Source organism: Mauremys mutica, chromosome 16 (genome assembly GCF_020497125.1).
Source record: "Mauremys mutica isolate MM-2020 ecotype Southern chromosome 16, ASM2049712v1, whole genome shotgun sequence".
In the NCBI taxonomy this organism is placed as follows: Eukaryota; Metazoa; Chordata; order Testudines; family Geoemydidae; genus Mauremys; species Mauremys mutica.
In genome coordinates this window covers 15,739,921-15,764,058 of record NC_059087.1, presented here as the reverse complement: position 1 = coordinate 15,764,058, position 24,138 = coordinate 15,739,921, and the positions used below count along the sequence as shown (strand labels likewise).

The 24,138-nt window shown below is 41.7% G+C and overlaps 1 protein-coding gene and 1 long non-coding RNA gene across 20 annotated transcripts in view; one reads left to right on the top strand and one right to left on the bottom strand.

The window, feature by feature from the left end:
• Positions 1-2,699: 2,699 nt before the first annotated feature.
• Positions 2,700-24,138, bottom strand: part of FBRSL1 (fibrosin like 1) — a 734,888-nt gene continuing 713,449 nt past the window's right edge. For 8 of the 18 annotated variants that reach the window (XM_044989412.1, XM_044989398.1, XM_044989396.1 and 5 more), the window contains 10 exons: positions 23,378-23,473; positions 19,426-19,497; positions 18,859-18,888; positions 18,204-18,275; positions 17,784-17,867; positions 16,671-16,803; positions 12,283-12,366; positions 9,412-9,495; positions 8,088-8,322; positions 2,700-4,472 (listed from right to left, as the gene is read on the bottom strand). In XM_044989412.1, coding sequence (XP_044845347.1) covers positions 3,239-4,472; positions 8,088-8,322; positions 9,412-9,495; positions 12,283-12,366; positions 16,671-16,803; positions 17,784-17,867; positions 18,204-18,275; positions 18,859-18,888; positions 19,426-19,497; positions 23,378-23,473 — 2,124 coding nt within the window. In that variant the 3' untranslated portion in view covers positions 2,700-3,238. The remainder of the gene's footprint in view (positions 4,473-8,087; positions 8,323-9,411; positions 9,496-12,282; positions 12,367-16,670; positions 16,804-17,783; positions 17,868-18,203; positions 18,276-18,858; positions 18,889-19,425; positions 19,498-23,377; positions 23,474-24,138) is intronic. The other 10 variants (XM_044989408.1, XM_044989414.1, XM_044989415.1 and 7 more) reach the window with 8 other exon arrangements.
• LOC123350731 lies at positions 8,120-23,503 on the top strand. Of its 2 annotated transcripts, none has more exons than XR_006573806.1 (4): positions 8,120-8,229; positions 10,200-10,246; positions 21,138-21,239; positions 23,326-23,503. It is a non-coding gene; the product is annotated as an uncharacterized LOC123350731 (long non-coding RNA). The 2 variants fall into 2 exon arrangements; XR_006573807.1 differs by lacking the exon at positions 23,326-23,503 and adding an exon at positions 21,351-22,343.

The following is a 24,138-nucleotide window of genomic DNA, read 5'->3' as shown; positions in this document are numbered from 1 at the left end:
TTTCCACTAAGTCCCACCTCTATCAGCGAGTGGGGAAAAATCTCCCAGATGATGGCTGGAAATGGAAGAATCAAAAGCGGGGGTGGGAAACTGAAAGAGCATAAATGAAGCAGAAGTTCTTAACCAGAAAGATCTGTGTAGTACTCCCCTCTTAGTAAGAGAAAGTTCACCTGGGGTAGTTAAAGGAGTAACGCTGAGTTAATTTCTCTGTTTCGTGTAATAATATGATTAATCATGATGAACTGTTTTGCTACGGAAGTTGATAAACAGTACTGTGTAATTCCATAGGAATTCCATTGTGGTGCAGTATTAATGAACCATTGCTGTTACACTTTCACATAATGCTTCACAATACAGTAAATGGCAAATCTTGGACTTCCTATGCTGTTGTGACAGATTGAATACCATTCATGATGAATTCTTCTGGAACTCATATGGGTGCAATATGTAATTCTTTAGGAATTCCATTGTAGCTGGCCACTAAATTAATGCCCACTTATTAAGTATTACATGGACTGTTACTGTACAGTAGGCTTTTAACTGGATTGCATACACACTACAATCTTGTTGACATTTCTGAGCATTCAAAAGATATAGCTATACAATCTTTTTAATGGACACTAAGGTTGTAAAATGCTGAGTTTGCCTTGGGCTCTACTGTAAAAATGTTGTCAAACAAGATGGCCCATTGCACAATGGTGGTGGAGGAGAATTTCAATGCCAACATTATCCATGAGCCAAGATTACTAATAGCTCTTTGTGCTGAGGCCAACACACTTTTCACTTCCACCATGTGTTATACATTTCTCCAATTTCTGGTGGGGTAGCAGGTGCTGATTTTTAATGCCTATTTTATTTTGTCTCCTTTCACATCAGCCTAAAGACCATGCTTTTTTTTTTTATTTTTTTACACTGAGTAATTTAGTCACACACAAACTTTAAAACAGAAGCTGTAACATGCTGTTAAAACAGCCTTGCCCACTGTTAAATCAGTTAGTTATTGATAGGAAGGAGGTAAGGGGAATTCAGAGTTAGGCCAGCAGCATTGTTCTTTAAGCAAGCTGTTGCACAGAGGCTGCCCATGAAACAACTACATTTTTACTCCCTCCCTCCCAACTCCAAAAGGTGGCATAAACCTGTATGTGCTACAGAGACATCTATAACTCGTAGTTAGTTTTTGTATGAGGCAGCGCCACTCTCTGCACAGGGTAAAACTTGAGCTGCTTCATACACCATAGCTATTCTAGCAGCTGTCAAAGTTCTTAGTTCTGATACCTTTGATATTGTGTCTGAAGTGCTAAGAGCTAAATCCTTGGCCAATGGGCAAGGTTCTTAGGGTAAGGGGATGCTAATCAAGGAAAGATTTTAAACAAACCCCTCAACCTCTTCATCACATGGTGGCTGGGCCATCAAAGCACCTGAAGCACTATTGGTATTAAAGGGCTCAGCACATCTGTCGATAAACCATTAGCCTTAAAGTCAAGAGGACTAGCTATGACACACAAACACTCAACTACCTTTTTTCATCCAAAATCAATGTTGTATTTATCTTCATTGATCTACAAGGAAACTGAATGTTTAAAATTACAGGGGTGCAGGGGGGAGGTTGGGAGGGGGAGGGAGGGAAACGAGATACAGAGTCAAGGAAAGAAAATAGTAGCAGATGGCTGAATTAACTAGAGAGTAAAAGCCCAGGATATATAAAACATGGATACTGAAAAATAAAATAAAGGATGGGGAAATGGAACAGCAAGTAAAACATGGCAAAATTTACATATGAGTGAAAAGTAAAATTTGAAATAAAAATAAAAATCATTCCAAAAAGCCAGTTCAAGGCAGAACCACACTGCAACAAACATTTGCTTATGGTCTTCATGTAATAGAGATAATACATCAGGATTTCTTTTTTTTAAATCAACCATTAGACTTTTTTGCACTCCTAAAATTCTACTTTGTCTTGTATACAGATTCCAATAAGAACACTGCACAATTAGCACAAGGGGTCCACGGAAAATTGTCCTTGCTTGCCAGCGAGCCTGCCCACAACACAAAAAAAAAAAAAAAAAGGAAGAAAAAAGAAAAAAAAAGAGGAAAAAAGAAAAAAAAAATAAAGAAAGGGTCTGCCGCATGGGTACTGTGCCAGTTCCATCTGTTTTTGCCATCTTGAAAAGTAGTAAACCAAAATCTCCTCCCAGGAGCGTCTCTTCCTTGGTGAACTGTCCCTTGTGTTTGTACAAAAAAAATGCAGTCTTTTTTTTTTTTTTTTGTTAAACACAAGCATCCTTCTTTCTGTTCACATGCCATTTCCATTCTGTCTCCAGAGTTGCAAGTTGTTTTGTTTTTTTGGGGTTTTTATTTTATTTTTTTTTAAATCTTCCTCCCCCCAACATCCAGTAAGACCTGCCTCCAAGTTCTTGCATAGTTGAAGTATATATGCTGCACTGAGTGTGTATTTCTGACTGTGACAAGAATGAGTTGTAACCATGTTAACAAATAACCAGAGTGGTTCTAGAAACCTTTTTTTTTTTTATATAAAGTCTACCTATGTTAAGAATTTAATATTGGTGTACATTTATATTAACAGAATATTTACAGTTTGTTTTCTTTGTTTGTTTTGTTTAAAACAAGAAGTCAAAAAAAATTCCTCTTAAATTTCTGCATAATATTATAAGGCAAAAAACAAACAGTTTTGTACATTATTATTATTAATAATAATATTTTAATATATATCTGTAACTTCGGTTCCAAAGTACCAAGATAAGTGATCAATTGGCCTCAGTTAGGGAACCTCACAGTGGACTGTAAGAAACTACAGTATTTCCATAAATAATACTTTAAGAAACCCTGGGTCATTTTCTTAAGGATCTGAGGCATTTTAAATGCAAATTTAACTAAAAGCAAAATTTCTCTTTTTTTAAGTGAATAAAGAGCACAAAATTAAAAAAATTACAAATCCATTAAAAATGTTTCTCACATTTGGGAAAAAATGTACAAACTTGATATTTTTAATAACTAATTTTAGCACAGAAACAAAAAAAATCAATACCTATATATATTAAATTCCCATTCTTAGCAACCTTCTTGTTGGAAAGTTTGAAACCCCATACCCCATTATTTATGGAACTGTGCTTAACTTCTATAAATTTTACATTAAAAAAAAAAGGTTACAGCAGTGCATTTTGTAAAAGATTTTTGTTGTTCTATATACAGCCAAGTTTAAAATTCACCCTGTTGGGGACTATCGTGCCTCTACTTCTTTGGGGTTCCTAGAGGGGGAATAGTCCCTGGACTCTGAGTTTGTGAGTGGGGTAGTCCTGCGTGGGGAGGCAGGTCTAGTACTGCTTGCTGGTACCAAAGGGGGCGGGGCACTCAGTGCTGCAGTTGGTGGGTTCCTATTTAAAATTCCATTGTGCATGGCAGTGGATGGACTGAGTCTGGGGTAATGCATCCCGCTTAAGTGAGGCATGAACGATGGCATGTGTGCCAGATGACTTTCGATAGGGGACGAGTGCAGGTGGTGCATTCTGGCACGTTCAAGTTCTTCCCGTAAGTGCAAGCGCTCCCTCTCCTCCACTTGCCGCAACCGCTCCTGCTCTCGGCGGGCTTCAAGAAGGTTTTCATGGTTATAGTCGTGCGGTTCTCTGTCTCTGTAAGAACGCTCATGGTCATAAAATCCAGAAGTGGTAGGGAACCTGTGGATGGGATCTGTCCGGAGCTGGAAGTCCATTCGACGATGCAAGTCTAAGCTCCGGTAGGCATCTCTCAATGGGTCCCTCACTGGGTCCCAAGAAAATCCAGGATGTGGCAGTCTCTCCCTTCCTGACAAAGGATTCATGCCCATAAGAGGGGTCATCATTCTGCTGCGGTCTAGAACATTCATGTTGTTCATCTGGTGAACGCTACTCATGGAGAGAGGCATTGTGGCGGCCATAGAATGGTGCAATGGTAATCCATGCAAAGAAGGTGGTGGCGGATGTTCCACTGTTCTGGAATGCTGTGAAGGTTCAGATCCCACCACCAGCACATCACTGTCCTCCTTGCGCTCCTCTTTGACCTTGATGTCATTCTTAATCTTCTGGAGGTCACTTGGAAGCTCTGGCTTTCTCTCTATATCTTTGTTCATTAAATTGCTAAGTTTCAAGCTCTCGCTTAGTGCAGGTTTGCTGTAGGGAGATACAGACTGAATTACTGGCTTCGTGTTGTCCTCGGAGGGTCTCTTATCATGGCTTGGAGTTTCCTTCACGGGGGAACGGCTCTCTTTTATCTTGTGTTCTGTTATGGGCGGCTCTCTCAGTCGGTCAGGGTGCTCTCTCTCTGGTTCTTTGGACCTTTCCCTTTCACCAATGCTAACTTGCCTGATGGGATCGCTGGAGGTCTGAGTGTTGCTGCGGATGAGATTGCTGATCTGATGGGTCACAGGAGCTGATGCCGGTGAGGATCTATTTGAATGTCTGTTTTTATCCATGAGATCTCTGTGTAAAGAGAAAATACCTTATTGTTGGTGTGTGCTTGTTTACACCAAACACCTACGCCAACAATGAACAGCACTATATTCTAGTAAATAAAATATATGTTATTATTAAAATTGTGAGCCAACACAGACCTTCTGAAAATGAGGGACTAACAGCTTTGGCTAGCAGCAGGCATAGTACTGTTAAATGCTGAGCACTATCTTGCAGCTGGCTATTCCAGCTATGGCCTGCTCATGAGCACTTGTTTGGTGACTTGTAAAATGGAACATGAATATGAGAACCAAAGTCACCTTTCACAAGTGACCTTATCTCAATTTAAACTGTAGTATCCTTAAGAGACAGGCTAGTGGAGGGACAAAAGGGTCAGTAGATTATTTAAAAAATATTTTTCTAGACTGTGCCAGCCAAGGAAGTAATCATTATGCTATCAATCAATACAATTTATTACATAGGGATATTAGCCATTAATTTTCTAAGATCTACTTGAGTTACCTCGATGGCTGCACTGATGCCATGTGACATGCATCCAAGACAAAGAAACTGCATCTGTTGGCAGCTTAGTCTTGAGTTCTATGCACATTTACACTAAATTCTTCATAAAACAAATCCATCTTAAACTCTCCTATCTAGGGGCTTGAGCAGCCTGGACATGAGAATATTTTCCCTAGTTTTCCTAGGCAGCAGCAGATCTGCTTTTTAGTTCAGTTTAACTGAGCTCAGTGCTGCAATTTCAGCAGTTATATAAGCTGATAAGAAAAAAATGCCAGGCACGGGAGATACATGCACATGAAACTGATTAATCAGACTGCCTTTCAAGAAGAGCTGCTGTGATGCTGACTAAACGAGGCAGGTCTCTCACACAAGCAGGGATGATATTCAATGTTTAGAGTGGGAACGGGAGGCATGAGAGTGGGGTTGTATTCCCAGCTGTGCCACAGATGTGTTTTGACCTTGGACAAATCAATTAACCACACTGTGCCTGAGTTACTCCCATCTCTAAAAGGGGAGGAAGGTAAGTAATGCTCACCCTTTTCAAAGCACGTTGTGATCTTTGGGTAAAAGGTGCGCTAACCGCAAAGTACGAGACAAGTGAGAAATTTAATGATGCTCAAACTTTCTGTTGGGTTACTGTCATGAGCTGAATGACTCTTGGTGAAAACTAATAGGTGCTGTTGGAGTTTTGTGAATATTTATCTCCATTTGTTTATTTTTCAGGGCACTGAATTTTGGCAAATCTTTGGTATTGGTTCAGCAAAAGGTATTAGATGCTGTGATAGACAGACCTGGTGATGTTTTTCGGTCAGTTAAGCTGATTTACTAATGGCCTGCCTACATTACGGACCCTATGGCATACTCCCATAGTGTAGACATAGCTTACACTGACAGACAGGGCTTTGCTATTGGAGTAGGACCACCGCCTCCCCAAATGATGGTAGCTACATTGACATAAACATTCTTTCACAACATAGCAGCCTCTGCAGTGGGCATTAGGTTGGTTTAGCTGTGTTAATTATGGGTGTGTTTCTTTCATACCTCTGACCATCATAGTAGTTGGCCTAATTTTAAAGTTTAAGCGATTTAAAGTTTAAGCAAATTAAACCCCTTTCTGGATGGTCTCACTCTGAAGTAAAGTGGTCTTTGTTCGCTTTAGTGAAGTGAATTAAGCTAACGTGACCTAATGCCACTGTACTTTGAAATGAATGTCCAGATAGGGGTTTAATGCCCTTTAACTAATGCACTTTGAAATTCATACCTTTAGTTAATTTGTCTTAATTTCTTCCCATGCAGACAAGCTCTAAGTTTATATGCAAATGGATTCTTCTTCCCCCTTACAAAAATGTGTGTCCGTAAATTGCATCAGAGACTATAACTCTATGCTATTTAGGATTCTGGGACAATTACTCCTATACAATCTTCCTGACTTTGGTGCATGGGAGTAAGAGGTCAGAATTTACCCTCACCACTATGATGGACTGCATAAATACTTCATTACAAATGCCTTGGGCCAGATTTTCATCTCCAGTTCACCAGGTCAAATCCGGTCTACCGTGGTAATAACAAAGAGTTGTCAGCTGAAGTACCAGCAATACCCTCCCAGATCAAAAATGTTCCAAGTAAACAGAAAGGCCCTGAAGGTCAACAAAGTCTGACTGTGTGTAGAACAAGTCAAGGTGGAAAAGCAATTTCCAGAGTGGAGGGCCTTCTGTAGAATGTGCTGGCATCAGGCATACAACTCTAGGAGTAGTTGGTTTGTATCAACTGCCAAGGTAAAACACACATACTGAGTTAGCCGCTCAGATAACCTAAGACACAAAGGGCGTGTTAGATCAAAATCATACACCTAGAAGACGAAGCACTACGTGGAGTACAGGTGAAATATCCCACTCATCACTTTAAAAGGTTTTACCTACACTAGAACTGTTTTAAAACTCAAATGAATGGATTGCCCATGAACATGAGTTCACTAATACTCTTGCACACGCTCTGCAGACATTTGCATTTACCCGGTTAGTATTGTGGGAAAACATTTGTGAAGTATCCAGACTAGTATGTGTAAATGTTAGTGGACTCAAGTTAGTGGGCAATGCTAGCTGAAATTGTTTACAAGCATTCATCTCATAAAACTATCACCTCATTTTTGGAGCAGTGGGTACACTTGGGCTGTCTGGTGAGATTGCTAATAGGATCTGAATGGGCCATGGAGCCTGAGCTCCACAGCCTGGTCCCTTTGAGTCAGGGAAGGGAGCACAGAGGAGGGTTCCAGGCTATAAGGGACCTGTTCTGTGGATAAATGGAGTGTATTTGTCTGCAGATTGGTTCTCGATTCTACAATTGACAATTTCCCTTGCAAGCCTCATGAGAGAGATACTGATCTGGTTTAGTTCTTTTACATTTCTTTTTCACTGGGCCACTTTTTCATAGGAGCTTGAAAACTGCCTGATCCATGGATAATTTAATCTCTGAGCATGTTTCTAACAGAATTAAAATTGATGACTTATTGTTCACCTCTTGGTTTATGCATTAGCATCTTTGCGCTAGGCCGGCAACAGCTAAAGAGGAACCCCACATAGGCTTTTTCTTTTCTGGATCCTGCCAAACCAATCTCTTTTGGTTTCTCAGCAACAGAATTGTTTGGGTTTTATTTGAGATACCTGGCTAGACTTTAGCTCAGTGTATGGGAGTGAGAGAGATCAGATCACAGTATCACAATGCAGTTTGCAAACCTTTGCTTACCTGAGATGTTTTGAAAGACAGAAAACACCGTAGCCCACAGCAGCTCTCATTCACCATGCCTCTGTATTAAGAGCTGTCTAATGAGACACACTTTGGGAATAGAGTCTACCTGACAAATGGCCTAATGGCAGGAGAGGACGGACTTATTCACCACGTTGCCACAGAGAGTGACATTCAAGGATGGTCTGTTTGTTTCTGTCTTGCCAAAACATGCCTATGGTAGTGCTGAGTGGAGGAGGAGGCAGCTTCAGAGAGCTTCAGAGAGAATTTGCTCACCTCACTCAGCAGCAGATTTACAATTATACCAAAATCAAGGCCACTGGAGGGGGAGTTGAAGATTAAGGGGTACAAGAAAGTGTCCAAAACGTTCCTGCCACGTACCTCTCTTTCTCTCTGTCGTCTTTATTCAGTGAAAGATCCCTCTTCTCTGACTCCCGCTCCCGGTCTCTGTCGTGGTTGGTTACTGAAGAGCTCCGTTCGGAATCCCCCGGCTTAGGCCACTGTGGAGGTGTCGGGAACGAAGGTGGGGTTCGATGGAGTCTGTTCCATGGCTCGTGGGGATTATTAAAGCTCTGTAGGTTTGGACCGTCTTTGTGAGCAAAAATGCTGTTGTGAGCTAGAATAGTGGGGGGCAAAAGGGAACAGATTTTTTTCTTTCTTTTGAACAAGAGTTAAAAAATAATTCACACCAAATTATCCCAAATAAATTCTGTAAAGTGCCAATTATAACCATAACTATCCTTTCAAGGCTTCTCATTTTGGGGTCAGGGAAAGCTCTTAGCAGGAAGTTTCAACCACCTCTGATATCTGGTGAAAGACACAGCAGCTCTTAAGACTGTTTGCGGGGGAAGCTTTAACTACAGATCTGAGTAACTCCTGTAAGGTAATGAGACCATTAACACCATGAGAGATGATTCAGAATTGCCCAGCTTCTCTTTCTCTCCCCGCCACCATGGCATCCATCACAACCAGTACTCACTAGCTCCCGTCACTGACGTAAACTAAAAGGTTGCAGATAGTTACAGCAAATCAGCTGCCTGCAGTGAGGACTCAGGGCCCTATTTGTTAAGGAAAGCATAGGTGATGTGTAGTTGTATTTTTTTTTTTTTTTAAACAGAGCTTGTCCGTGGTTCACATGCTCCTTTTAGTATGATCGGTCACTTGATTTTTGTCCACCAATCCAGAATTCATCCCGTTCTGCATGAGATGCACATGCATGCTCCCCTACGTGTGTCTGCCAAGCGTGCCTCACCTGCCAGTAATGTACTTTTAAAGGAAAATCCTTCTATATGTGGAACTTAAAATTCAGACCATGGGCATTGGCGGGAGGGGGAAATCCTGCACAGCGATTTAGGAGAGAGATCAATGGCTGTTCTACTGCAAGTCTTCGCTGTTGAAGGGTGTCACTTTACACGCCAGTAGGGTAGCAGAGCTCAGCGGAGTTTCACGGCTCTGGCACCTCTAAGAGCACACAAGGCAACAATCTTGAGCGGTGAAGAGATGCAGAAGCACAGCTACTGATAACACGTGACATGCAGAAAAGCTCCCACCGCAGAGACCTGGAAATCTTAGGTGCAGTGTTTTCAGATAGGATAATGGAGGTTAGGAAATAACTTTTTTAAAAACTACCACCAGCTGCTGTAAATATTAGCATGTGGCTTTTTTGGAAGGGATGTTTGTCTGCAGTAACCCAGCCAGTACTTACTCAGAGCATGACTGCCTAATCCTCCAAAGGCATTGCTGCCTAAGTTCCCAAGGCCGCTGAAGGTGCTTGACCTGCTAAATGGATCTGGAAAGGCAAACAGGGATTTAGCAGGCATTTAGCCAAGAATGTTGGAGAATGAAACGCACCCCTCCCCTTTTGAATGCTCTGAATCCAAGTAGGATTAGGTCAGACTTTAAGCTGATCCTCCTTATTGCAAGGTTTTTTGCACGGAAAATTCCCAGCATGTTAAAAAATGGAGAAGGGATTCAGTGCTTACTACACAAACAGATGCTGTCAATGTTTGTATGCCAGTCAGAGGGGAGCTAGAAGCTAAGTTCTAATAGCTGAAATTGGGGTGGCAGCTACTAAGCTACACGTGGCAATGAAGAGCTATAAACTGTGTTCTGGCATGAGTGGGCCTTGCAATAACCTTGTCAGGACATACAAAGACTTTGATACACTTTTTGCTCTCCAGCTCCTTTCGGAGCCTACTCTGAGTTCTGCGCCATGTCACAGCGTAGACATCAATATAAAATAAAGCTCTGACAAAACCCAGCAGCCTTGGTATAGGATAACAAAAGGCTCCTGCATTAGTAACCCTACACCTGAGAAAGGGTGAGGCCAGACACAAATACCGCACTGCTGCTAGCTGATATTTCGGCAGCATTAGACAGTTAGTGGAGGAACTAAACACAAAACCATTCTAGCAAGCAGGGGGTTGACGGCTTATTATGACAATGCTTTTTGATACAGATGAACTTTCTTTGCTCACTACTATTATATTTCAGTTGCCTTGAAACAGGAACTGCAGGAACTTTGGTGAGTGGCCTAAGAGGTAATCTTGTTTCACTATCGCTTTTGTATGCACCTCTGTATTGTCTGCTGTGTAACCTTTTCACAGACATAATCCTAAGCGAATCACTACAGACATCCATCCCTATAGCAACTATACACCTGGGCCTTTTGCACTAAAATTCCTTGTACAGAGCCACTAGTCGCAGTGACACTGGGAGGGCTAGTGTAGACTAGGGGCTATTGTGTGTCAGCCACCTGGTGTTTTAAACCTGCTCTGAGTCAAGTTAGATGAGCGGTTGGCTAAAATGCCAGAGAAGGGTCTGCGCTGCCGCTACAACGAGGGTGGTAACCATAGTTGAGAAATGTTAGGGGAAAAGTGCTGGTGTAGAGTTAGCCTCAGAGGACTGTTTATCCTCACTCACTAGTGTGAAAGTAGACCACAGTCGTAAGGCCTTGCTAAGTCAGAGCACTAAGTTCCCTCCCCATAGGCACCAACTTTCCCTCTGCCCCGTGGGTGCTCAAACCCCCTTCCCCCGGCCCTGTCCCACCCTCGTCCCAATTCCAACCCCTTCCAAGTCCCCGCTTCCTCCCCCGAGTGTGCTGCATCCCCACTCCTCTCCCTCTCTCTCAGAAAGTCCTAAGCACCGCCAAACACCTGTTAGGCGGCAGGCAGGAAGCGCTGGGAGGCGGAGGAGCAGGGACATGGCACGCTTGGGGGAGGAGGAGGCAAGGAGGAGGTGGAGGTGGGGGGAACTTGGCTGCCGGTGGGTGCGGAGCACTTGCTAATTTTTCCCTGTGGGTGCTGCAGCCCCACAGCACCCATGGAGTCGGTGCCTATGTCCCTCACTACACTGCTACCATTAAATTCTGACCAGACCTAAAACATCTTAAATAACATACAAGAGCTGGGTGAACACTACAGAGTTTTCCACAAATACATCAATTAGAATTTTTACACTACTTGACTCTGTGTTTGCACCCTACTCTTGTACTGAATATTAGAGTGACTCGTTTCCAGAAATAGTGAATTTTAATTGAGTGTTGGAGAAAATTCAAAGAAAACAGGTTACCATGGGGTTTTTGCCCTGGAAACTGAATTCAAACAGGTCATCATAGGGCATATTCTGTTCACTGACTGGATGAGAGTAAGGGCTTGAGAACACATGAAAGTTAGTACAGAATAAGGTAGGATGTGAATTTAAAGTGGAGTGGCCATTCCTGATAACTCTGATTCTGAAATACAAATGCCTCTTTTCCCCAAATTATTTTAATCCACTTTGGAAGTGGATTACGCAAAAAACAGAAAGACATACTTATTCCTGAATAACTCCACATGTAGAAAAACCCTTATTATCAAAACTAACCAACACAGCTTGAACTTTGAGTGATATAATGAACTGCTCATGAGCACTATGTCGAACAAGAAAAACTAATTTTGTGTATAATTTAGAATGAAGAAATTTTAGAAAATCAGGGTCTGCTTACAGCCAATTAGGGAACCGAAAAGCAAGCAAAATATACTGGATAACCGTTCATCCAGCTCTAATAAAAAACCCAGCCAAGAACTTAATAGGTGGGAAGGGATGTGGGAGAAACGTATTTTAAATTATGCTTTGTTTGAGATATATTTTGCCAATGATTGGAAGTGCTAAATTATCCTTTTTGTTTTGATCACCTTTTGATAAGCCTCCTAATTTCTATTTATTTATCCATCTAATAGCACAAATTATTATTGTTTCTTTGAGCCCACCACACACACATTTAACTACAGACTGGAATAAACCTTTACATCTAAGATGTAAGTGAGCATGCACAGTGGCTTATCACTCATGGAGTTCCACCTTTCTGAGACTCTCCATCCATTGGCAGTGGAGGCATCTACTAAGCCTGCTGACCTTAGGAAGTAACTTGGAGGTGGAAAAACAAAGGGTGTGTTGGGGGAATATTCCTACATAGTTTCTGTTTCCTGTGGGAGGTTAAGTCCCCCCAGTGCTACAGTATCTCAGACACTGCTGATCCACGGAGTCAGGGAATGAATTAAATAGAACAATAAATGTGAAAGCAGTGTTTACTTACACTTACCTGCCAAATGGCTAGTAGGCAGGAAGCTGCTGTGATGAGGCGAGGGTCCAAAAGGGGTGGTGGCTGGATGTGCAGCACCTGTGACAACAAGGGAGTGATATGTTTTTAGTCCAGCGATAGGTAAGTGTTTAATATGAAAAGCCAAAGCTGCTGTCCATCAAGTCCATTAGGTAGATACAAAGGCACGGGACATACTTAAACACCACAGAGGTGGTATTTGAAACCTAGTAACGGGTAGAATTTCTTTCCCTGTTCCCTAAATCAGGGCAAGAGAAAGGGTGAATGTAAGATCTTGCATCAAAATTTACTAATTCTCTGTAAAACTCTGATCTTGATGCCTTTTTATAAAAGATTCATGTAGCATGGTCATTTATTTCACTGCATGGATCACCCACGGTCATCACTGGGCTGGGTCACCCAAGGTCACAGAGCAAGACAGAGACCATTCTGAAGTGGGACAGCTGATGGCAAGGATGCATGTGAAGCAGCACAACACCAATCATCCCTATCCCAGGGTATTTGCCTTGAGGTTCCCTGAATGCATGGTGTGTTACATTTTGAGACTGGCATTAAATCACATGAGGTTCCCCTGACCATTTATTGTCGAGTTTGGTGACATTGTCCACTGCCAGCTGTGGAGCATCACGCCAGACTTTGCTGAGTTGCTGGGATTCAAGATTTCTGGGACTTTGTCTATGGTAGAAAATCTTTCCTAAAATTTCCCATCATGGCTAACGGTTAATTCAGCTCAACTGGTGGTCTCAGTGGTGGGAGACCTAGCTTATATAAAGGCCCAGGCAACTGCCAGCATTTTAAACACTAGGTTGGGTAGGCCAGCTCCATGCAGGGTTAGATGACACGCTGTTTAAAATGCTGGTGACCAGTTGGAGGCCCTGCCTGTGCTAATATTCCCATTATTGCAGCTGAAATGCTGGGAGATTCTTAAGACAATAGTTTAATGTAAATATACCCTCCTGCCTTGCTCAAAGGAAACAAAAACATATCTACCCCTAAAACCAAGCTGCCCCCATCTCCACATTTTATTATGAACTAATGGGACTCCATTAGGCACTGACAGAACCGGCACTTTCTTGAGACCAGGCTTAGCTGTGCCCAAAATTGACCAAGAACTTAGTACCGCCTTCAGGTGCAGCGCTTTATTGCTTGCTTTTCTCAAGTTGCATTGTAAATGCAGTCAGTAAAAAGTTAACTTTCCCACCTCCATTAAGACTGGAATAAGAAGTAGGTCTGTCTGCAGCACTTGGTACCCACATGGCCCCACAGGGATATGACACTACTAACAGTTACAGTGTGTAGTAATTAAGACTTCAGAGCAGAAACTGCTACCCAAACATGGCCAATCCCCACCTCCCTAAAGTGAATACAACTCAGTCCAAACCAGGACATGGATGTACCTATACATTATCTGTGGCAGGAGCTGGTGCACAGAAGGTCATTGTTAAACAGAGTGATGTCCCGTGAACATGAGCAGACTTTAAAGCCCCAGAGAGAGACATGCGAGTCCCACACCAACTTGGGCACTGCAAACCTAAGCAGCCAGAAAATGAATTAAGGAAACTTAAGAGAGACCACAGCAACGAAACCTGAGGTTATCTATAAACATTCCAACTGCTCCACTGCTTCAAGATGGATGGAGACTGTCATCTATCTAATCCTTTAAGATTTCAGAAGATGTGTAACGGATGGGAGATTTCTTCAAAGGAGATGGCTTACAAACTCAACTACATGGGCTGATAATAAAAAATCCTCTGGAGAAAGCCAGGAGCAGCACTGTGGGCTGTCAGGTAGTTATTAAATATAACGTCTGCCAGGCAGCTGAACATTCGTCCTGAAGACAGGTGGCCCTAAGATAACTTATGTCTCCCACAGTAACAAGGCAATGCAGCAGAACCAATGATTCACACCAACTACGCGCTTGTTCAATCAGGTGAAAAGAATGCCTCAGATATTGTAGAGTAAAAGATTTATTTATTCCTATATTACTGCTGCAATGTTTGTTCACTCTGCTGTTCTCTGATAGCACTTTACCTAGAGTTACGGGTTGATGGCTGTTGTGATTAATATACTCACAGACTAGTTGCTCTAAGTTATTTATCTCCGGTTGAAGTAAAGGATTCTATTAATTTGCCTTCTTTAAACAAATCTATTCTACGCTACTTCTCTTCTTGCTTTCGTTAGGAGATAAGCTTGTCGTTATTAAATCATTAGAGATCTAGATGCTTCTCAGGCACGTTTGCTTCCTTTAAAGAAATGTTAAAGATACTAACTGGACAGCACTTTTGCTGCAACAGACCATTTCTGTTTATGACCACAAACTGTACTATGATACAGACCTTGCGGCAAAACCAGAGATCATGTGGGCATCTTTAAAAACAACAAGGGTTTGATTTGAAGATAATGGGAGGAAGAGCAGCTCCCATAGTTAAAGTAATCACTATGTATACACATTCACACATAAAGCCATCACCATAGTATCTGGGAACCTGTACCAGACACATACCTATGCAGCGTGCATCATACAGCATAAAAATTTTATGATGGGCACATTGCTTACGTTTGGTGAAGTCACCAGTCACTCCCCCTTTGTAATTCACATCCACAAATCATTGCAGACATATAAACAGGTCCCAGTTATGCAGGCTGAAGGCTACCTAAACCGGTGTTTGAATCTTAACTTGATGCTGGATTAGTTTTCTTTTTAGGATTTGGGCAAAAAGTCATGCTTCTTTTAACCACATGAATTTTAATGGGGTTACACTGGGAATGAATTTGATTAAACTGGTCACAAATATATACAAGTGATACTGCAATCCTTTGCTCTTGGGGGGAATTCTGTGCCAAAAAATTATTAATTATAATTATAAATTAATCACACCAGTTTCAATTATTTTGGTAATTTATTTCAAAATACCTGTCAGCAAGTATGTCTGCAACAATACAGACAATAAAAAACACTCCACCAGAAGTAGAGATAAAGACACCTCTACCACAACCCAGTTCCTGTTTCTCTGTTATGCTTTTGCTGGGTGCCTCGGTCTGAGTGTGTCACCTGTGCCAGCTGGGCATATCTTGGGGGAAAACTACCCCCCAGCCCCCAGACACTCACATCCCCCAGAGATCCAGAGAGAGAAACAGCCTGATGCTGGGTCCTGGGCTTGTATGCTGTTTCCTGCACGCTGCCTCCTTCCTTCAGTATGTGCTGGGAACCCCAGCTACCCGGAACCCTCTAGCTCCCACTCCCTTCTCCCCCACCCCAGGCAGTGTCCTGTATTTGTGAGCTAGAGAGCCAGGCTCTAGCAGCCCCTAGTGGCGGCCAGCAGCTCTGCAACACCAATTCTGCAGGGAAAAATTAAATTCTGCACAGAACATTAATTCTGCACAAATTTTGCATTATGCAGTGGCATAGAATTCCCCCAAGAGTAATCCTAAAAATGGAGTAAGGTGAGGAAAGAAAAACACCATGTAAATTACCCACTAGTTACTTATATAAACTAAAATTATATTCTGTCATCCTATCCAAGTGCACAGCTTTCACTGACTGCAGCTAGAAACTGCATGCCTAGCTCTGAGGGCAGACTTAGATACATAACATACGGAAATAGTCAGAAGTGGGTTGGGGGAAAGAAGGACCATAGGGGGAGAAGAGAGAGAGTATTCTGCAGCCGGAAATATTCCTGAATATAAAACAATAACCATACACAGTAGAACATCAGAGTTGCAGACTGTTTCAATCAGAGCTAGTGGGAAGAATTCAATGTGGATTATATGATTGTGGATTATATGGTGTTTTGGTTTAGGGGAAAAATATATTTTAATGAAAAATTGTCAACATTGAATTTTTTTTTCTGTGATTTTTTTAATCAATTGTTACTGAAACTTTTTGTTCTCAGAAAACCATGTTTTTGATAGACAAAAAACAAAAATGTGGGGGAGTATAATACAGCATGGACAATTTAAAAAAAACAACAGAAAATGGATCCATTTCAAACCCTCTGTATTGGAAACAACTTTGAATTTTTTTGCAAAATCATTTTTTGACCAGCTCCATATAGCATGTTAATCCGGCGTGTGGAAAACTAAACTAAAAGCCAGTTAGATAGACCCAAATTCAAGAAGCAATTCCTATCATCTCTTGTCTTGTGGGGTAACATGTATTTCCATCTGGATTAAAATAGGAAGACGCAGCAGAACAGACGGATCTGTTCTAAAAGTATAGTTTACCAATATTCTCTAATATTTTCAAACCATTATGCAGACTAACATTGTACTGCTTTAATTTTTGATATATAATAGTGAAAGGGGAAAACATGAAATCCATTGAGTGCGTGACATTTCTGCAAAAATGATAATTCTCTCCTTACCTGTCGTGGAAAACAGAGGCCTGGCAAGGTCTTGTGGGTAATGGAATCCTGGAAAAATTCCAGGGGCAGGAGGTCTGCTGAACAGGTCAAGTTTACCGCCTATGTCTAGCTTGTGGGGATCCAGCTGCATCTGCTGTCAAACGATACAAGAACAATCTCATTATATATTTCCCTTCTTTATGGGGAGAAGAGAGAGTTCAGGCTCACTGCTGCTTAGTACTGCCAGGGAGAGTTAGTGAGTGTGACGGCAGTGTCTCTGGTCAGATACCGTAGTCATAGTCTGACAACATCTATAAGGCCATTTCACTCCACAGCTTCTCAGCTGCCTGCCTCATTCACGTGAATAAGGTCTGAAGTGAGCTCTTAGCCCCACAGCATCCACAGCAGAGCATGCAACATGATACACTAAGTGCACTGCACCCTAGGATCAGTCTGCAGTCTTGACCTGACAAAAAACATTCCACAGGCCGAAAGCTACAGACAGAACCAGAAGCCTTAAGAGTCGACGACAGAGTTCTGTGCTTTGTTGCTCCAGTCCAGAGAGAGAGAGAGAGAGAGAGAGAGACTTTCTCAGACTATTCCTTTTCTACAGCTAGTAAGCACCAAATGAAAGGGGTAGGGAGAGAGAAGAGATGTGAAGGAATGAAGAAAACTGCTTCTGAGACGCCGGATGAGATTTTTAACCTTCTCCTAGAGTTTGCCAGGCTACTAGCAAAGAGCCAGACTGATACATTGACAAACTTCACCTATGCTGAGAAAATAAGTCTTTTTCTAAATATACAGCTGAAATGATACTTTCACATACTAAAATTTACATTTGCCATTTTAATGGCATTAATTAAAAAGCTCCAAGTGAAAGCAGTATATATTCATTATTAACTGGATAAAAACTACAGTGGGAGCCATGAAAAAAAAATCACTACAGAGATTGTTTTACTGTGGTATCTGCTATTCTAAGTGTAGGCACCTGGCATGGGGAATGTTGAGTTTGTAATGGCACCCAATATACCTAAGCTTGTTACCTCGTCAGTTTTTAAATTCCCTCCCATCCCCCCACAGAATCAAAGAAGAAAACCCATCCACCTCTAACACAGTAACTATCATTCTACTCGCCTGCTCTATGTTTTGTAAAATGTCCTTCACCGTATCGGTCATTTCATTCTGAATAGGATAATACTCCATATTCCACAGGAGGTACTAGTGCAGAAGGGAAATGATATTAAACATGTATGCTTCGTAAAAAGCTGGATCTTGGGCAAAATTACCCTCCCCCTCCCGCTCTTCTGAACTTCCTCTGGCTTCATACTTAATATCTGCTGTGTGTTTTTGCTACCATTCAACCCAATTTCCGTGCCCTCAGACAAACTTAACAGTTTCTGCCACAGATGTTAAAAGTTTGAAAGCCTTAGTTAATCTATACATCATAAGCTGAAGCATCATCACTAGTATTCTGCATCCTGCTCATTAGTCACTAGAATTTAGCCTATAATAAGCCAGAAGACGTGGCTTCATTGACTAAACTGGCTCTGTTACCTTTATCTTCTGCTGGTGATGGTAGATCTGCCAGGCAATCTGTACATGAACTGCACACCACTTCCCAGGCTTCTGCAATTGAAAGGATAAGAATGTAGCTTACTTTAGCGCTTATGGTCTACGGATATCTGATATAACCACTTATTTCCCTTTCTTTAAAACAGTTAAAAATGAGAGAGACTAAGTTGGCAGAGGGAGGTGATCAACATTTTTTGGTGTCTTAAAATTGATTAAATGTTTTTGTTTTTTTTTTAAATAAAGGGGGATTGAGAAGCAAAGTGTAATATTTTTCTAGTTTCACTACCAGCTCCTATTGGGAGTGGTGGACATCAGCATTCAGAGTTGACACCCTGGGCTCCAGAGCCATGCTTTGTTCTTTCTGACTTACGTATCGCCACCCTAAAAAGCCACAATAAATGGCATGAAGAATATTATTACGTCTATTAACTATAAGTTTCACTTTATCACAGTTCCATGCAAAACAAGACTGGGTTTTAACCTGAATGATATTCCTCAGATGCAGCTGAGAGCTAACTATTACATGTTTCTTCAAGTAAAGGATGAACATAAGACTTATGCTGTACATATTAAGTTTCAAAAGCATGTGAACTGTACTTAATAAAAATGTACAACCCTCCCCCTAACCCTTACTTACTCTTACTGGAGGTCTATAGGGGTCAGACACCTATGAAGAAAGCGGAAATAAACATTAGAGATTTTTCTGAAGCTGACCAATATATGGAAGGGTAGGGAACTTCTTTCCTCTGAACAAACATAAAGGAAGGCATTGTTCTAGACAAGTCCCTTGTGGCATAGCAAACCCCAAAAGGCTTAAGAGAGGAGTTTTATTAAAACTTGTGTCTTTCATTTCTTGCACCAGACACAACAGGATTTTATGATAGATAAAGCAGTTGCATGCCAGCAACCAAACAGTGCCAAGGTTTTTCAGAACCAAGTAATCCTCCTACAATGGAGTGCATTAAAAACTGCTTTTCTCTAAACAAGGCAAAGAGGAAAGAGCTTAAAGGGTTTCCCACTCCACTTCCGGTGGATTTTGTTTAAATGAGTCCGTAAATCCCCCTGCATTCATGAACTGTTGGAGGTTATTGCCATAACAGCACATTCAATCTGCAAAGGCTAGTTCTCTCTTTATTATAAACAATCAAACTGTTCACTGGAATTAAAGGAAGAGTAAAAGAAAGGTTGCAAATTGTTGCTTTACCCCCGGAGTCTTCTGCAGAAGAGTGTGGTGGACTGTGCCAGGTCTACCTGCTACATCAATTGGATTTGAAGTCTAAAAGAAAAGAAAATAGCATGAGTGACACTGTACTGTACCAGCAGCACACGTAATATTTCGAGCTATAGTAAATGGCATTAATTAGTCAATGTTTGTACTGTGTTTTGACATGCATATTGCTATATTAGTGCTAAATGTTCTCTCTCATTGGCTCTCAACCAACCATGTCATCTATTAGTATTTAGCAGTGGTCGCACCCGCAGACCCCACTGAGATCACGGCTCTATTGTGCTGGGTGCTGTACAATCACACAGTAAGAGAGTCCCCGCCCCAAAGAGGGTACAGTCTAACTAGACAAAAGGTGGAAGAGGAAACAGAGGCACGGAGAGGTGAAGTGACATGCCCAAGGTCACACACCGCTTGTCCATGTCATAGCCAGGAACAAAACCCAGGTTTCCTGAGTCCTTGGCTAGTGTTCTGTCCACTGTGTCAGCCTGCCTCTCTGAGCCGCTAGAAGACACAATGGCTAAAATGCAGACAGCCCACCTAGACTAGCATTGTCATGGGTAGAAATGGATGGGTGGGCAATTTTATGAAAAAGAGCCTAGTGCAGACACAGCTTTAGAGGTAGGCCTGGGTAAACCCTAGAATGAGCGTAGTAGGTACTTTATAACAATACTTCCCCAACTTCTTTTCAGTTGTTTATTCTATTGTTTCCCCAAGGAGGATTAAACACTTGGGAGAGTAGAATCCCAGTTACTACTCCTCCATGCTGCCATTTGGATTTTCTCAGTCGGTTCTAGACTAGCTCACAGAACCCTCCCTTGGCTGGCTGCAAGAGAAGCCCAAGACCTGGAATTATACGTAAACAATCAGTCTTTGACTCCCCAAACAACTTCACCTGTTGCCCCCAAAAAGCTAATTCTCTGGCTGGCTGTTTTACTCACAAGTTAGGTCATGTGACTGTAGATTCCAAAGCCAGATTTTAGGAGCAATCAGTAAACAGGGGTTTTTTTTGGTTTGTTTGTTTAGTTTAATTTTCTCAGGTCAAGTTGTTAAAACTGTAATATTTATTTTAAAGACAATTCTGAATTGTCTAAGTGAAGAAGCATTCCCCTGACAGACCTGCGTTCAAAGGGCTCCTAGGGTCTCTGTCAGCTGAGGTTTAGGGAGAAAACAAAAGTCACAGCTATGATACAGTCAAGAGTCTTGAGATCACAACGCATTAATGATGGAGTGTCATTCTGTCCTCCTTTCCCCTGAGGACAGATGTGAATGCTTCTCCCAGCAAAGGAAATTGAATACTTTTGACCTTTTCAAGTCCTTAGCTTGTGAGAATGGCTTTTGGGAAACTCACTGAGAAGTTTATAGTCAGCCTGGATTTATGTGAGTGGCTTCATACACCACGCCTAAGGCAAGTGACATGGGAGGGATGGGGGGAGAAACATGGACAAAAGCAAACCCTTTGCTTTGTAGGACAGGGAATGCTGAATTCATTGTGCCAGAATCAAGCCACTGGTCTGTCCTAATTATCTAGAATTTAATCAAATAGCTTGGGAGGAAGGGGGGGGGGGGGAGAGGAGGTGACAGTATCTTGTGTGGCTTCACCCAGAAGCTCAGCTCCGTCTCCTCTAGGGAACTGGAAGAGAATGTGACAAGTTGCGGATCAATTTTTCATCTCGTTCATGTCCCTCCAGATGTTAGCTTCCATGTAAATATAGCACTGCCCAGTGCCCACACCATGTTCCTGATTAACCACTGCAGCAGACTGTGATCTTGTGCGGTTTAACCTTGAACCAGTGAGTGTTCTATGTATTTATCTCTAAAATAAATTAAAATCTAGTTACATAGTACTTGGAACTGCTTAGAAATGTGAAAGACCTGTTCTCACTCCTTCCTTTTTATTGCAGAACAGTTTCTCCTGTAGGTCTCATGGTATTTTACAGCAAGATGGTATTATACAGTTTGGTAATGAAGATGGAAACCAGAAGAACACACTATCAGTGTATCAGAGGTTGTCTCATTACAGGCAGCCTTGTAGCAAAACCTGTACTATCTTTTGATGTCAGAGGTATTCTACAACAGTGATAGTTCCATAGGGTTTGTGCATCTCTTTCAGATGAGATGTAAAACTGAGGTCCTGACCACTTGTGGTCATTAGCGATCCTTTGGAGTTCTTCACAAGAATAGGAACATTAACCATGGTGTTCTGGCCAAATTCCAAGCTAGGTAATTACATAATTCCTTCCTAAATTCCACCCCCTGCCCACCCTTCTGCCTGGATTCAACTGGAGAACTTATTCTTCCATTCCTGTACTTAATTTGTGTAATCTTTTAGTTGAGATAGGTCATTTGTTATGGATTCTACACTATTTACAAAAAAAGGCTCACAGAGGCTTGATAAACCACTGAAAAGTTCCTTTAGCTTCCATTAAACTATCTTGTGAAGTCCTTAATCACAGTGGTAAGTAGTTATTCACTCCCATCGACTTCATGCGAGTGACTCCTCATGTGAATAACTGCTCACCAGTGCGAGTAAATGCACACCCTGGCCCCAAGTTTCTTGCTGGTCTGTTGCAAAACTGATCTTCCAAATGCAAACAGTGCATAACTGACACAGTGCTGGTTCCTGAAGCCCTTTAATAAACAGTGATTCCGCAGATCATTTCTTATCTCTCTGCAGAGATGTTTAGAAATGACAGGAGATCTATAAAACCACGTCACTTAGGAAGTTATAAACACGCTTTATCACAACAAGACCGAGTGTCACTTTTATAAGAATGTCATCAATAATCTCTGTGTACTATGGATTTTTTCTGTTGGAATGGATGTAAACGTTTTCAGTACACTTTCTAAATTTAAAAAAAGAATGTTAAGTTTGAAAAAAGTATGTGCCATGGAGTTTTTTTTTAAAAAGTTAAAATGGTGAAATTTGCAAATTTGCAATCTGCACTAGTTATAATAATACTTTGCAGCTGTACTCTGTCTTTCATGCAAGCATCTGAAAGCACTTTACAGACATTAAATAAACCTCACAAAACCACTGCATGGTAAGTATGTAATTATCCTTATTTTATAGATGAAGAGGCTGAGGCGCAGAGGGGTAAGTGACTTGCTGGAGGTCAGAAAGCAAATCAGTGGCAGAACTGGGAACTGAACGCCTCACTCCTGCTCTAACCACTAAAAAGCATTCCTCTCTATTGTTCCTGTGCTTTGATAGTCAGTTTCATCCCCACAGTTGGCTGCTATCTAGCTGGGGGAGTGACCCTGTCTATCAGTCTGTTTAATTGGCAAAGTGCTTTGGGATTCATCAGTCTGTATTAGAACTAAATAATTTATTTGACTCTGAGCTTCTGCTTAGCTGGCTTTGACTTAGGGCATGTCTACACTACAAAATTACGTCGACCTAAATTACGTTGGCATACAGCTGCTGCAGTAATTAAATTGCTTTTGCGTGTCCACACTATGCTCCTTGTGTCAGCGGTGTGTGTCCTCACCAAAAGGGCTCGTACAGATTGTACTGTCAGCATTGGGCACTGCGGGATGGCTTCTGAAAGCCAGTAACAGTCTATGTAAGCAACGCAGTGTTAGTGTCGATCTCACTACATCGACATTGACTCTATGCCTCTCACACAGGTGGCACTATTAAGTCCCCGTAGCGGGACAGTTATGTTGGCAGGAGCGAAATTTTAGTGTAGACACTTACATAGTTAGGCCGATGTAAGCTACCTTGCATCGATCTAACTCTGTACTGTAGACCAGGCCTTAGACTTCCATGTGAACAACTGCACTCCTCTCTAAAGGACAACCCCTGGGCCCCAAAAGCATCTGAGTTAGTCAAAAAGGTCATTCATATAATCATCGCAACTACAATTCTGATTACAGTCTCCCATTGAAGAACAAAGCCTGTGCTAATACAACAACAATACATTTGTACCTTCGGTTGAAATGCTCCCTGAAGTGACCCAAAAGGTCCTGAGTGTGGAAGCATCGGTGGCATTCCAGGCATTGCCGGAGGATAGGTTGGAAAGAACTACAAAAAAAGAAGACAAAATGAACAACAGCCGAGGCAGGAGCTAAGCCCATCAAACATTGTTACAAAATTTTTAAAAGCCAAAATAAAACGTGAAAATTTGCAGATCTGATGCATTTTATTGTTAATTTCGAACACATTGGACTATACAATTTGCTGTATTTTTGAAATACCCCATTCTCTAGAAATGGAAAAATATTGTTTTGCTTGACTATTTTTGAATAGAAGTAGTAAATCTATAAGTAATCAATCCTATTTAGAAATGTGTGAAATCGCTTCATTCTTCAAAGCAAATATCAACCCTGGATATATACTCTGCTATTACAGACTAAATGCACAGCATGTACATAGCCTGGTGAAAGTACTGTATTAAGATTTGCTTGGGCCTCTCCTGAATGCAGACTGTACACCAAGTACCAAAAATGTATGCAGTTTTGGTGCTGTGGAGAAATGGGGAGCAGGATGAAGCCACTAGTCCCACTTTGGATATGTCTACACTGCAATAAAAAAAAACTTGCAGTACCGAGTCTCAGAGTCTAGGTCAATTGACTTGGGTTCACAGGGCTCGTGCTGCTGGACTAAAAATTTGCACTGTAGACATTTGGGTTCGGGCTGGAGGCTGAGCTTTGATACCCACCCTCCTTGCAGGATCCTAGAGCCCAGGC